The following is a 16,431-nucleotide window of genomic DNA, read 5'->3' as shown; positions in this document are numbered from 1 at the left end:
TTAGATATTTTCGTGTTTCATGTTTCCAATTCCAATAACATCATTTTGTTCGTTTTTATCTGTCATGTTCGATTTGAAGATTTGTGAATCTTGTAAAAACTCGTCACTTTATTCAATCGGAACGATTCTCATCGCTTAAATTTAACGTTCCAAAAAAGTATTTGATGTTATTCCTAACCAATATATGAAAAACTATGTTTGCTTGTTTATCCTTCTTTGCTCTATAAAAATCCTCCATTAGAGTTTTTGCAGACATAGCTTATGCGTCAGAGTTAATCTTGAAAAACTATACCGAAAGAGTACGCCTAATAACTAGTAAGGAATAAAAGAAAGGCGATAAAATTAACAAAATATTTCACGAGATTGCAACGAAGAAGATATTCTAAAGGATTTTAAAACAACGAGTGTAATTTATTATGTTTTATAAGGTTTTTCTGCTTAAAAGCATTTTTACCTTCCCATTTTCCAAATGTCCAATTCATTTTACCGGTGTACTTTGCTTGATCAAGACAGTGTTAGTTAGTTTCTCTTATCAAGTTATTTATTTTATTTTGTAATTAAACCTGAACTATTTTGTTTTCTACGTTTGTTCCACGAAGGTAATAATATTATTCAGGAATATTTTGAATTTCTATTTTCGTTTGAATAATCTTTGCAGCGTTGTTTGAAATCTTGGTTGAGGATTTTTTTACAATTATTTGATTTCTTCTGTTTTTATAGAGTTTTTATTTTAAATTTGTTCGATCATATTTCGGTTCTCTTGTTAAATTTTCATTCACAGTTTTACTAATTTATTACAAAAAAACTAGATAAAAACTAAACAATTTGAGTGCAATTAACGATGTGACATGCAGATTGCGTATGTAAGAACACTCGTATGTGTAATCCACAATCCACAGTTCATCAGTACTTGTTACGCTTTAAATCTTTCTAATGTGGAGAGTAAATTTTACTCTCCAGAATTGAAACATTAGCGAGCTAGTAATCTCTTCTATAAACGCTCTCTATCTACTGCTGTTCGTGTGAGACTTAAGAATATGTTTGCCTTTAAAATACATGGGTACGAAAAAAATTTGGTTGTTATTCTCTGCTATAATCAATTAGTGGTACATTTGAATTACTTTATTTAAAATATATACTACATAGAAAACTGTCATACGGACTAACTAACTATTAAATCACAGATAATATTAGTAGAATTGAAATTTGGAAGAGACTGTCGTATCAAAGGAACAATAAGAAAGGGTTTCCGGAATTTTAAATTTTTGTCAGGCTTCTGCTGATTTACAACAACATCCACTTATTGAGCTCTGACAGTCATTTTTTTTCAATACACTAAGACGAGTAGTTGTGGTCATAAATGAGTACGGTATTAGAAAATTGTGTCGCTCTGATAAATTAAAATTTAATTCTTTAACTTTACCCTAAATCTCTCGATGGGCAATTCGAAAATAAGAAGAAGATAATAAAACCAAAATTTTAGCTTAATCGTTGTTGTTAGAAGACACATTTTTGTTGTCAGCTGTAATTTAATTAGCCCAGTGCGCAGTTCATCCGTGCAGTTGTTATTATTTAAATCACTTTTACATAGAACATGTATTTCCGTTGAAATGATATCAAGCTAGACGAGCGCATAACGCGCTTGTCGCGTTTATCTCATTATGTTTAACGTGTATTAGTTCTTGTTTTATGGTTTAAAGGGAAGTTTACTCTTTATACTTTATCGTGCTCGTGGGATACGAACAGTCTTAGTATTTTACATACTTTTCTATTTATAGTATATAAAAAGACGGGCGAACAGCCTACTGCTCATTAGGCGTAGATATGGCCAAAATTGATGTATTTAATCTATAATGTGATCTATGATTCGCGTTTTGTATAGAATAATTTAGACGAAAGAGAAGTTCCAAATCTTTTAACCGAAAATACTGTCGAATGTTTTTTACATCGAGCCCTGAATTCGAATCCCAAGTCGAGACGATAAAAGTTATTAGGTTTTTCTGTGGTAGCCCTTTTTCTTAGAAGAAATTATCTGTATTCGTTTGAAGCTTAGATTTTGGCAATGTATCGTTAAAAAAGGCTACCAATGCACCTGCAAGGTCCCTAATGTTGCAGATGTCCATGGCCGGTGGTGGTTCTTTACATCAGGTGAGTCTCCTGTACATTTGCCACGCTCAACATAAAAAAGTACCCTCATGTCTCCCTGGAGAATGGCTACCAAGAGTCGTAATCGGCCATCATCAGCCAAAATCAGCATCATCATCAGTGTTACAAGATTATATTTTTTGTCGTTTTATGTCATATAGGTAGACAGACTGGCAAATGGGCCTAGAGGCTATAAATGGTCACCACTGTTCGTATGAAATTGGTATTGTTAAAGATATGAATAATTCCTCATATCACCAATGCACTACCAACCTTGGTAACTAAGATGTTACGTCCTTAGTGCCTGTAGTTACACTGTGTGAATCAATTCTTATATAGTGTGATTGATTATAGGATTAAAGTCGCTATGTATACTATATCTATCTTGCTTACTTTTCTAATAAAAAACAAGGAAAAAAATATTAAATTTTTGCAGTAGAATAACCTGATAACAAACCACGATAAGCTTCCACTAAGCCTTATAGTTACGTTGTTAAGTAGCTTATCGTTATATAAAACTGTGTTAAACTGATTAATTCGTAATAAATGTTGAATATATCGACGATTTTGATTTTGTTTTCGTATTATATTAGCGATTTATTAATTTTGCCATTACATTACATTACAATTAGTTTGAAATTAAATTGGATTCGTTGAAATGCCTCTATTAATATTTTGTAATATTTTACATCCGCGTCTTCATCTGCTGGTAGGCGTAAGATACTCCATGCCCTTTGGTAACCTTTATGCAAAATTTCGCGATGATCTGAATAAACAAACGAACTAAAATTGTCGTTTATAATGTTTTTGTTTTATGTCATTGTTGTAATCATATTGTGGGAATGTTGTTGTGTATGAAAACAATATTTTTAATAAATGCTCTTGATATCACAATAGTCATTCGAGTATCTGTTCGAGTGATTGTACGATTTTTATTGATAAATAAATGTGCATGCACTAAGGGTTCGTCGTTATCCTCGAATGCCTGTTATAAACTGTATTTAATACGGGTTCGGTGAAATTTCAACTGGCTTACTAAAATAGTTGCAAAGATAAAGTCTCCTTACATATTATGATACATACAAAATTTAGTATGGGAACTTGAAAAAAGTTTATAAGCTAAAAGATTATTATTGCTATAGATTTATATCTATTTAAAAATCAATTTTATTACTATGATAGTTGTTAGTTTTGATACAAATCAAATATTAATAATAAAAAATCAAATTCTGGTAAATTCTTTATTCATTCTCTCATAAAATTTAAAGCAATGACTTTCGATCCAAAATTTTAAAACTATTATTATTATAGTACAGTTCACACTATAAATATTTACATATATCTTAACACAAAAAATAGTTCCTAAACTTAAAAAGCACACTGTCGCTAAACTTGATATGTTATAACTAGTCATTCACGAAAGTATCTAATTATTATTTTTTTTAAATTATCATAACATTATATAAAACCTTCTTCTATCGAACTAATAAATGATTATAGTATATTTCAATAGAATTTGTGCAATTTATATATATGGTATTTTGATCATGAGAATTTCTTTAAATAATAGTATGTGTGCTAGCTTTATACATATACTATGCTATTTATAAAGGACCGTATTCGTCTTATTTATTGACAATAGCATACAAAGATTAATAATTCAAGTTCATATATCGCTGCAATTAAATTCAGAAATTGTATTTTTATCTATGATATCTTCTCTGTAGAAAAGGTTTTGAATTTGTTCATATCTGGATCAAATTCTATTGAAATTGTCTATAAATACAATATTTTTAAATAACAATCATGATGGAAAAATCATCCACGTATCTATACTACGGATATTATAAAAAAGTTTAAAGCTTACAGAGCAGTAAATTCAGTTGAAAAAGTAGACAGTGGTGCTATTGCTGTGGTTTCCTTATTCGATTTTGAGTCAGCCTTCGCTCCAGGCAATGACCAAGTTGAGCTACCAGCAGCCGTCACTCTAGGTCCCATATTATCATACGCTGATTTCAAAAAACAAGTCCTACTTCGTCTCGGTAAAGTTGCGCCGCCACCTAACAGATCCGGGTATTCTTCATTATGTCCTGTTACCTGCACTGATATAAAAATATTACCATAAGGTGCTGGTATTGAAAATTCAGCTGGTGGTGGAGGAAATGAGCCAGATGGTCCTTCGATTGTTATTTGAACCGGTTCCATACATCTCTGAGTATCTTCACTTTCCATTGACATTGATCTGTCAAACATTTCGAAGCCATACGACGATCCCATTTCAACACTTGTTCTATCGCAGCTGACAGCCAACGAGGTATCCAGTAATTTTTTCTCTTGATCTGTAAAACTCCTGCTTGGAGGAACATGTCGACGCCTTATTTTCCAACAAACGCAGGCCGCTATGAATCCTGTACTCGCCATAGCGAATACAGCTCCGATAGCTATAAAAAATTTGGAGTAATCTGGCGCACTTCTCGCAGTAGCAGTTCTTGCCTTAGGTAAGAATAAGGTAAGATAAGCACTAGATTCCCCCGCTGAACTTTTAGCGTTACAGCGCCATTCTCCTGCTAAATCACTCGTAACATTACTTACTGTCACGTTAAACCACTGTGCGCTTTTATTTATAAAGTCATTAAGATCCTCATTAAAGTGTTCTATAGAATAATTAAAAACAAAAATTTCACTATCACTATTAGTCTTATTTGTAATTACCATGTGACGGAAAGACCACGTGACACTTGGTGTAGGATCACCTCGGACAAAGCACCCAAAGGCAATGTCGGCTCCCGTTTCAGTTCTGATCACGGATGGACTTGTTATGACTGAGGGGGGGCATACCATATCTTCGTCTTTTATATCCAACCATGATAAATGTGCTTTATTCTCTGGACCAGCGCAAAAAACTTCTTCGTTTCCAAGATTGCTATTTAGAAACCATTCGTGAAATTTTCTTAACCTACAATCGCAGTACCATGGGTTGTCGGAGAGCGTTAAAGTTTTTAACACAGGTAGGTTGAATGTATCCTGGTGTAAATATGAAAGTAAATTTTGATGTACTTGGACAGTTTCTAGCGCCCGCAAATTCACAAAGGCAAAAGGGTGAACTTTGCGGAGTCGGCATCTCGAAAGTTCTAGTTTCTTTAAATGTTGTAAGGGTGGGAATTGCTGTGCGACTAATTTACTTAAAGGGTTGTCGTTAAGGACTAAAAGCCTCAAACGTTCGTTTCCTTTGAAAGTGTTAGGTGAAAGTTCTGTGAGGAAGTTCCTTGAAAGATCTAATTCTATCAAAATGCGAAGTTCGTTGAAGGCGTTTTGATGCAAGTAGCGTAGATTTGTAGAGCTGAGGTTCAGTCGTTGTAAGTTTAGTAGTTCTATGCTTGCAAAAGCATCTTCCTGGAGTTCGTTTAAAGGGTTCCCGTGTAAATCTAAAACTTGTATATCTGTTGCTAATCGAGGTATCTGGGTCAGACCTGATGTTATGCATGATGCAGTTTTCTTGCCGGAGGACCATTTGCAGTGACATTCTCTGATGTGGCCGCAACTTAGCCAGTCGCTTCCTGAAGGTCTGATGAGAACGATCAGGATTGCGCACAACAGTGCACGAATGCCCATTTCATATCAGATTCGGGGTTGTTTTACCTGAAAATAAACGAGACAATAGTTTAAACATTTATTTTACTTCAAACATTTTTATTATTTTACACGTTCAGACGTTTTTCCAATTGATGAGCCAATAAAATAAAGTGTAATTGTAGTACAATTGGTTTGTCAATGTTTTGAAACGTACTGATATTTATGTTCCCAAAAGTTTTATTCTGAAGTATCATTGTTTGCGAATAAACAGAATCGATATATTAAAATAACATGACCGCTGTTTGTTGGCAGCAATAAAATTTGTCCGCAAAATATATCAACTGTTGCTTTTCGTTTATTTGCCTTTGAAATTAATTGCTTAAAATTATATTTGAAAAATAAATGGAAAGTTATTAAGTTGCTTTTGGGTAATTAAGCTTCGTTTACCTACAATAATTTTGTAGCTGTTTGTAAATATAATTAAATGTATATTTTTTATTATATTCTTAAAAAGTAGGCTTATTATTATTTAATATTATTTGTTCAGGAACGCTTGTGAGCGAAGGTTACTATACAATTAGAGATTTTATGTTTGATAGCACACCTTGGGAATGAAACGATCGCCTCCTGGCTGTTTCTATTCATATACAATTATGTATCTAATTAAGTTGACAAAAAAAGACCCGCTGAGTTTCTTTCGCCAGTTCTTCTCAGGTCAGGGTGTTCCTTTTTCCGAAGTGGTAGTGTTTAATTTGACCATCAATAAGAAAGTTTAATGCTTCTATGTTGAATAAAGGAATTTTAGTTTCGAGTTTTTGAGTTTATTATTACTTTATATATTGATAAAGTTCCTATAATATAAATACATATACATTATTTGGAAAAATATATAACGTATCACTAAAAATGTCAGCATGTAAACGTCACATTGCTCGGGCTCTCTCCTTTTAAGGAGTTATGCAGCATATTCCACACTTCAAATTGGGTTGGTGGATTTATTGAGGGCTTTTTATAAACCCATGTGTATGTGTCATTATACCTTAGTCTCATATTCAGCCTTTTTTGCAGCTTCTTTTGGAGTAACGTTACTACCGAATTGTAGTAACGTTACTCCAAAAGAAGCTGCAAAATTAACTTTAAATTTATGATCAATGATTATATGAAGCGTTTAATATAAATTCATGTTACGCATAAAATAAATAATCACAAACAGTGTTTGGTCTTATTTTGATATTAGATCACTATAGCAACAAACTCCTAAATTAGGTATGATTCAAATGGACTTATTTTATGTAATTGCTTTTAAAAATGTATTAAAAATTTTATTCGTGTAATGCTTCAGATAAATGTTGCAACCAATTTAAAACAATGTTTACGATGAGGGCTTTCATGTTTCTTAATAACTGATCAATTTTCCATAGAATAGATGAACTACTAGAAGTGGCATCAGCATTTTTTTAAATTGCTTAATTATTGAATACTCTGTAGCATTGAATAAAGTAGATGTAATATTTTGTAATATGTTTACAACGATTCCTTAGTATGTGAAAAGACAAGAAATTAAAATATAAAAGGCAGTTAATCACAGATATGATCTACAGCTATGAATAATACAATACAGAAGAAGTAATTACTATACCAGCTGAATTTTTAGACTAGTACGGGGGTAATCCCAGTAACAAAATGAATCGAAACTTAATCATTGTGCTTTATAGGTTTTTCTAGTCTATTAACACAAAGATCCAGTTACGGAAGTTGGATAGGATTGGAATCGAGAACGTTTCGTAACCGTCAAAAACTAGTAGCATCAGTTTCTAGATATGATTCAGCTGAGAAGTTCAGTCAGGTCAGTGTTCTGCGGTGACTTTCGAGTTTCTTCTTAAAGAATGAGTATAGAGTTCACTCAAATGATCAGTCTAATATTTTTCACGAACCCTTCGTGGTGGATAATTATTGTGTTAAATATCCAATTTCAAATAAAACCTTATAAGTCAAACAAACAAGGTTGTATTTAAAAAGTAATATTATAAGTATTATGAATATATTATTCAAGTCAACGTCTAAACTAAAACTCAAAGTCTGAAATGGAGGTGGGCTGGTCATGTGGCGAGATATGACGACAGTCGTTGGACTATCAACATCACGAGAAGGAAAGGACCGTTTAGCACTAGAAAGAGAGGTCGCCTGTACGATAAGTGGCAGGACGAGATTGTGGCCTACATAAGAAGGGACTGGATGACCTCTGCCAAAAAAAGAAAAAAATTGAATTCTTTGGAGGAGGCTTTTCCCCCGATGGGGGTCCACAAATTAAAATGGTTCAATTTATTAAATTTGTTGGTTTATTTTTATTTTTTATTATGTTTGTGGAAGAGATAAAGCTAGTTTATTATTATTATATCACGATGCCATCTCTGGCACATTTTGTGATCATGGGCCTTCGACATAGATGTTCAAAGTTTGCACCTTGCGCTCTATAATTAATAGCGACCACTTCACTCTGTATCTCGATGACCTATCTCCTGAGTGCTGTAGGCTACGGTTCGACAATAGGCGCTTTGAAGCGCTTTATTGTGTCAACTCGGATGTTGCCCTAATTTGATTATGGAATAGGGATACGGTTTGTTTCAATGTGCTTTAAAATTATAGAATATAAACTTATGAAAAATGTATATATTAATTTTATAAGTGCATTATTCATGTATATTCAGCAATAATTTTATTTGCATTAGCGAATTATCTTAGGATTTCAAAATTACACCTATTTCGAAAAATGATGGTTGTTATGTCATAGGTAGTCGGACTGGCAAATGGGTCAACTTGGAAACTAAGTTTTTATGTACCTTGTGCCTTTAGATACAATGGTTCACTCACTCTTTAAAGATTTTAAGCGATATGTGGGTGGTGCCTAGCCGAAATAAATAAAGAAAAAAATAATTATATAGTTAGTTAGTTAATAATAATATACTTAGTTGAAATTCAGTCCGTCAGTTTTGTTTAATAATATAGATATATTATTAAACAAAACTGCTCAGGAGATATTGCAGTCCAAATACAGATGACCTTTCAATTTTTTTTATTGGTCACGGTCGGACGGGAATCTAACGTACGAGGAAGTAAGAGAGAGATCATGTCCAGAGAAGAAGACTAAGAGCTTTTAGAGACAGATGAGTGAAACACATCTTAATTCATAGCTAAGATTTAGCGGTGAAAACTATTGATTGAGCCGATTCGATATTTAAATCCAAGGCCTCGGATTGCGAGTCCCCATAAGCCTGTCTAGCTATACTGACAAGGTCTTACTTAGTTATAAAATAATTGAATAAATATTGTAATGTTTAAAGTAAACAGTCTAAACACAACCTAATAGCGATCGAACGTGAGGTAATGCTGTAATTACTGTGAACGCAGCACAAAGGAACATGGCGTTTGAGAGCACATTACAGAGATTTCTTATTAAGTTGGGTCTTGTTTAAATTTTACAATTAATTTTAATATGTAATCTAGTCAGACGGAGCCCTACCATCGAGTGAAATATGAATTAGTTTCAAAATTTTAACATCAAACATTTTCTGTCACAAATAAGCACGTTTAGAGCCACATGATTTTAAAAGGAACATTAATTTTATTATTAAAAAGTGAAATTATCATGACGTTCTCTTACCCCGAGAAGAGAGAGTATTTTGCCTGCATTGTTGTTGCAGATCTCCTGGATTCAAACTCCAGGTTGAATCGATAAAACAAAATTGGGTTTTCTGTCGAAAACAACTTAATAATCGCATGCCTCGGAAAGCACGTAAACGTCAGTAGTCCTGGGCGTGGAGTCTTTCTGGTCGTATTGGATTATGAGTGTGAGAGAGTATACCTGTGCTTGTGCACATAATATTTGTGCACTATAAAATTTCTGAATTGTTGACTGTTGACCTACGACCTACGACGTTGATTTTAAAAATTCTCTCTCAGATTGGGTTGTCTGGAAGAGATGGCTAATTAGCCATAAGTCCGCCCATTGTACAACACTTTTTAGTTTTTACGTTTTTTATTTTTTTATTTTTATTTTACCAATTTTGTTTTACTTTTATTTCTGTGTGTTTCGTTTTGTTTGTGGTGTACAATAAAGTATATTTCAACATATTTCAACTGTTCACTGTTGAAGTCGTCCTCATCGCCATATTAAAACCAAAAAATAATTTTTACCGGTTCTTGCTTTGCATTGATCATAATAGATTCTTTAAGAGTTTTCGCTTGCGGCTTCGTTCGCATATGCGTTGAGGGGGGGGGGGTAATTTAGTTTTTACGGATCAAAAGTAACTTATATGATATTCCAGACTATAATCTATCTATGTTCCAAGATTAATTAATTTCCGTTGAATTGTTCTAGCGTTATTCTATTTTTGATTTCGGTTTGAGTGAGTGAGTCAGTGTAACTAAAGGAACAACTTAGTTTCCAAAGTTGGTGGCGCATTGGAGATGAAGGGATGGTTAAAATATCTCATTTCACCATTATCAATGAGTGGCAGTAACCACTAAACATCATTTGGCCTAATTGCCAGTCAGCCTACCTATTTTAAATTAAGAAATAAATAATGATGATAGGCCTGAAAATTATTTACATAAAGTTGTGTACATTTATAAATAGTTTTCATTACATAACAAAACTCATCTCTCAATTGATTCAAACTTCCCACGTACAAGCAACCCAACTAAGTTAAAATTTCCCATGAGTGCAAAATGTCTGCTTTAAATTATTTTAACTTTATTTGCGTTAAATATTTCGAACTGGCCTCATACATAATTATGTTCATTTAATAAAATAAATGACGTTTTAGCATAATTTATTTATTAATAGATTAAATGATGGAGCTCAGTGTAGAGTGCAGATATTAGCCGAAAATCGCGGCTTTAAATTTGAACAAGCGCTTCATTTATTTTCAGGTTAAATAAAACCTAATGAGTTAGATGAAACTCTGCCACTTGGTATTTAACCCGGAAGCAACGTACCTCGAGGGTTGGAGCGCCTCTTAAGAGAAGAGGAAGTATTTTAAACAACACGTGCATCTAGAGTACACTTTGATTAAATATAAATAAAAATCGAGATTTTGTTTTTTTCTGATATTTCTGATGTTTTAAAATTATTCTGCCGTTTGATTCAGTCAAAAGTGGCGTGGTGGTCAATTGGTTGTAAGACGTGGACCTAAAGCGACAATTCTTTGTTTAAAACCGTGGTAGGCACTGCTGAGTTTATCTCATGCTCAACAGTGAAGGTAAACATTATGATTAAACCTGCAAGTGGTGGATGAGAAATTTACATTGGAGTAGCGTGGTGAATTTCCGAGGCCTTTTACTTTTTAGATTTTCATAATCTAATAAGAATTACAATATTTAATTAAAACATTATTTTTACAATTAAGAACGTTTATTAAAAAAAAGACACCCGCTTCCATGAAAAAAAAATCATTTTATAATAAAAAAATACAGTAAAGACTTTTAAGAAAATCATTTTATTTTTCCAAATCAGATATTTTTTCCTTGAAAACCTTACTGATGTTTGAATTAAATTAGTATAAAACAACCGCTCTATATAATAATAAGTCTATGGAACGACTATAGAATGGGTTCACATTCATCGAACCTTTTTATTTGCTTCCCCGTACCTTATACTTTTGTCCCAGTGATTATGGGACGATAGCTGCACATAAAAAAGTTTATCATCTCATTTTGAAGAGCTCCAGCCGTAGATTTGCAGAAAATTAAAGATACTTGATTGAAATTTACTAAATTGTTACAATTTATAAATAATTAATTTTAAAGAGAGGAAAAAAATTCCGGTTAAAGAGCGGTTATATAGTAAAGTGAACTGTTATCGACGAACTCCAATTAATTCAAACTGAATACCATTTGACATTAAAAATTTAATTCTAATAATGTTTCATATTTTTTTTGCAAAAGGTAGATGCGTGACTTGCAGATTACAATGACATGAAATCAAAACAAAACCTGTTATAGTTTTACAAAAATCCTAAAAAATCTTTTGAATTAACGTGCAGATTCGCGGGTGAGTTTGACTATAGTTGTGTACTTAAAAAATTAATGGTATTACCCGAAGACTTGGGTGAGGCCTGAGTCCAGCTGTGGATTATTGCTAAAAGATGGTGATGATACTTAGCAACAATGTTCCTCTGACTTTTTTAGACGTATTAGTGCACAAGTGTGTGCATTAATGCATTATCTATTTTATTACTTTCATTTGATGGGACGTCAAATCCGGCAAGGTTTGAAATAGTTCAGGCGAAATGATTAATGACTTAACGTGATTTCCTGACTCGAGGCAGTTACTGAGAATTTCTCTACAGAAAAATCCCATTACTTTTTATTGGCCCTACTCATGGCTTGAGTTCTATTTTGCAGCTGCGATCTTATGAACTAGCCATAAGATCAACAAGGTGGCCATATTTTATTCAAGTCACGTGAAACATATATTCAAACATTTTTACAGGAGTAATTCCAATCACAAAATTCAATCCAAAAATCAAGGACTCCTAAGCCTAACCAGGTTAAGTTGATAGTACATAAAAAAGACGACGACAAGTTTTTTCCAAATGTTACCTTTGTGTACGATTCAAGTCGTGCGTTTTAATGAAGGCTTACTTGCTGGGGAAAACTGCATGATACTTCCGAAATTCTACGGGCTGTATCGAAGCTTTAATAGTACAGCGACGAACACTAAGATCAGAATACTATCATCACAGAACTGCCCAGGAATGAGCAATTTATTTACATATTTGCAAATTTTACTCTTGCACTACAACCAGATCTCAAAATTTTCTATTTTCAAATTATTTACCTGGTTAGTCACTTAACTTTCTTCTTGTGCCTTAATGAGTACATTTAAATTATCGAATTTAACAAAAAATAACGTTTTTTCATTGCTATCACACTTCGTTTTTTTTTCGAGAATAAAGTTTTTATTTTTAAAACTTTATTAACCAACAAAATTGACTGTGGAGTTTGAACAAAGGGCGGATTTAATGCCTGAAGGCTCTACCAATCAACTTTTCATGAAGGCGGTAGCTGTGACAACAATAAAAAAAATACAAAAAATATACAAATAAACCGAACACGTATATACAAATAAAATACTCGATACTAAAAGATTTTAAAGATAAACTGAAAATGAAAAATAACAGCGAATATCATCGTAAGAGAAATTGGAACTAAAATTAATAAAAATAAACTTAAGCGTTACGATTCTTTAAAATCTCCCAGACGATATTAAAATATTCCTTATTGATGGCAACTTTTCTGATATTTATTGGGAGCCATTTTATTGTTGTAACGCTTTAACAAAGTGAAAAGGCCAATAATGAAAAACACAACCAGATCAATGTGTAGCAACAGATAGTAGGAGCGATCGTTTCACGCAGACTTTGTACAAGATTCTCACACAGAAATTCTGATTTGAACCATCAGAAGGAATTGAGTCAAAATAGGAATCAGTATAATTAAAATATAGTTTTTACCTTTTAATTTCAATAACGCGTGATATTTAAATTTTAATAATTTATACTAACTCATTTGCTTTAAGCAGACTGCAAAATGAAGTTACCATGTGTGTGCCAGACTTGCGAAACATAAAGTTTTGTTGAGTAGTACGTAAGCAAGCTAAGCAAATCACTAAGTGCAAGTCATAATCGCGCTGATGTAGAGTTGTGTTGTGACTGAAGACACCCATAAAATAATATTCAATGTCCTACATGATACATGAGTTATTCAATACAACCCTTGATTACATTAGCAGCCTGTAAATTTCCCACTGCTGGTCTAAAGCTTCCTCTTCCTTTGAGGAGAAGGTTTGGAGCATATTCCACCACACTGCTCCAATGCGGGTTGGTGGAATACACATGTGGCAGAATTTCGTTGAAATTAGACACATGCTGGCTTTCTGACGATGTTTTACTTCACCACCGAGGACGATATGAATTATAAACACAAATTAAGCACATGAAAATTCAGTGGTGCCTGCCTGGGCTTGAACCCGAAATCATCGGTTAAGATGCACGCGTTCTAACCACTGGGCCATCTCGTCTCTTGATTAGAGATGCCCTAATACTAGAACAGTACATGAGTAATTGTTGAAACGGCTATTAGCGTTCACTGTCCCAGAAAGGGTTAAGCTTATGAAATGCGTTGTAATGAGATTATTTTCATGATCACCCTTCATATAGATTGACAGACAATATGAATACTTAGATATATTCATAAATTTCTTATCTATACGTATAATAAAGACGTAAAAAAAACGATAGCCCACAATACAATACGAAAACACAACGCGATACGACTTAGAATATTACGAAGATAATTTTGTTTTTGTTTCATTGACGTGATAATTAATTTCCAAATCAATCTCCAATAACCAGAGGGCGTTTGCTTAGCTGTGAGTCATTAATGGTCAATTATATTATATCACAACTGATATAAAACTTTTATATGGGCTGTATATCATACAGGAATACAGCTATGAACAAATTTACAGTCAACTCAAAACTATCACGATCGAGATGAAAACTTGAATTTTTAGCTAAACGGATGCGCTTCTGAACTTAATAATGATAAACCTATTTAGTGCAGTTTCGTTGAAATTTGAGTTCAGCAACGCAAACTAATTTCATTAGGGCGGACAGATAATATTATGCTGCATATATTATGGCCTAGTCGAGGGTCAGATTTCGCAATTAAGCTGTCTGCTTACAAGGCGTGATTAACCACGCCGTGCGGTTATTATTAGAGCTATACGAGTATCCAATATACCATATGTCATGCTAATATTAAAACAAGAAATGAGTAACATTATTTCTTAATTTATTCCATTGGTCTAAGAGTTAAATTATAAGGCCCAAGATGTTGGTGTAAGCCCTGGTATAATCACAGTAGCATTGATCACTTTGATAAAATCAGTGATAATCATTGTATGTGCACAAGAAAGATAAGCTTATAACGCGAAGTTTCAGACTCCACAAAGTCAATAAATCATTCTTGGGACAAGGTATCCGTTTCTATATTAAAATACCGCAGACATTTTCAACTTTGCCGTTTCATAGATTCGAGTCATTTGTAAAAAATACATTGGTAAAGAAGGCATATTATTCGATACAAAATTATATAGATGATAAAAAAGCGTGGAGTTAATGCTTGTTGACTTCCGGGCAGGAGACATAACATACATATATAATTGTATTTTACTAACATGACTGTATTTTTAGATGTTGAAAAAAGTAACTACTGAGTTTTTGCCGGTTCTTCTGGGTAGAATCTACATTACGAACCGGCGGTAGCTTTACTTTAAATAGTTTGTTAAATGACGATTCAAAAGTGCTTGTAAAAGCCTACTTGAATAAAGTATATTTTGATTTTGTTAGGCCAGTGAAAACTCATTCATCAGCAACTCAGAGTTTGGGAGATGATATTGTTTACAGACCCTTGCCATAGATAGTACGTAAACATGATCTATGACTAAATAAGTCGTAACAGATTTGCGATCACAACGTGTAATGAAGATGAGGAAATAGTGTTATATATATGTTTTCGGACACACTTGTAATATTATAATGCCAGCTAGTTGAATAATCTTCTACGATAGAGCTGTGACCAAAATCATTCACAAAGACATCATCAACCACGTGTATTATCATTATCAGTTTGGAGTTTAATCAACGATTTCTAATGCAGGTTAATAAAAAAAATATGTCATTTGAATTAAATATTATGGTAGTTAATCGACGGGCAAAAGGTCACCTGATATAATATTAATAATAAAAGCTTTTATTTCGAGACTAACCCATAAAGTGTTAGTAAGACAATGTTTTCTTTAAAACCTATTGTTACTAAAATTACAAAATTTAACAACAAAACAATTACATTTTCACTTTACAATTTTTAAAATACATTACAATAATAAATGATTACAAATTTTAAAATAATAACACTGATCAATAATATAATTTAAAATAATTATATTTTACATTTTTTATAAGCGGTCACCATATATACTGGCGCTTTAAGAAATGATAACCAGCATTTCAACCAAAGATATGCCCCTTGTGACTGTGGTACCTTCCCAAACGGGCTTGCACAAAGCTCTGCTACGAAGCGATTGTATTATGTAATGTCTTAAGATAAATATTTTCTCCAATATAATTGCGTTATATGGTTTCGTTGTACGTCAATTACCTCCACTTGTGTTCTGACCTACACGAGACAGACTGGGTCAATACTACCCGTATCGAGTTACGGAGAAGTGTTTACGGTTAATTGGATAACGCGAGCCATCAATTTCAGTCCTAATAGCATTACGAGCGCACGGCCTACTCGTAAACTGACATAGCTTTATGAAGTCTTATGGAATCTTCATATGTACAGACGGCAATGGTGTGATAACCCATAAAGTTGGCAATTACGTCGGCATTGTTACAGAATTTATAGGCCATTATTTTTATGAATGCTTATCTGTGTATTTAATTATATTGTTCTAGGAAAATATTTACAGTGTTGAGCTATGATTAAAATATAGTCCAAGGGGTGTTCGTTAAAATTTATAAGTATTTTTATTCAATTAAATAGATGGCATTATTTTTTTAATATATAATTGTATCCGACTCTGGTCATACATGTATGTATAGAGGTTTTTAGAACGGATAAATATTTTGGTATATTACG

At 33.0% G+C, this 16,431-nt stretch overlaps 1 protein-coding gene across 1 annotated transcript in view; it reads right to left on the bottom strand.

Moving 5' to 3' along the window:
* Positions 1 to 3,905: 3,905 nt before the first annotated feature.
* Positions 3,906 to 16,431, bottom strand: part of LOC125072403 (leucine-rich repeat-containing protein 24-like) — a 44,277-nt gene continuing 31,751 nt past the window's right edge. Inside the window, exon 2 of the mRNA XM_047683030.1 lies at positions 3,906 to 5,784. Coding sequence (XP_047538986.1) covers positions 4,009 to 5,757 — 1,749 coding nt within the window. The 5' untranslated portion in view covers positions 5,758 to 5,784 and the 3' untranslated portion in view covers positions 3,906 to 4,008. The remainder of the gene's footprint in view (positions 5,785 to 16,431) is intronic.

Source organism: Vanessa atalanta, chromosome 21, assembly GCF_905147765.1.
Source record: "Vanessa atalanta chromosome 21, ilVanAtal1.2, whole genome shotgun sequence".
NCBI classification, from domain to species: Eukaryota; Metazoa; Arthropoda; class Insecta; order Lepidoptera; family Nymphalidae; genus Vanessa; species Vanessa atalanta.
This window is presented reverse-complemented; position numbering and strand designations above follow the sequence as displayed.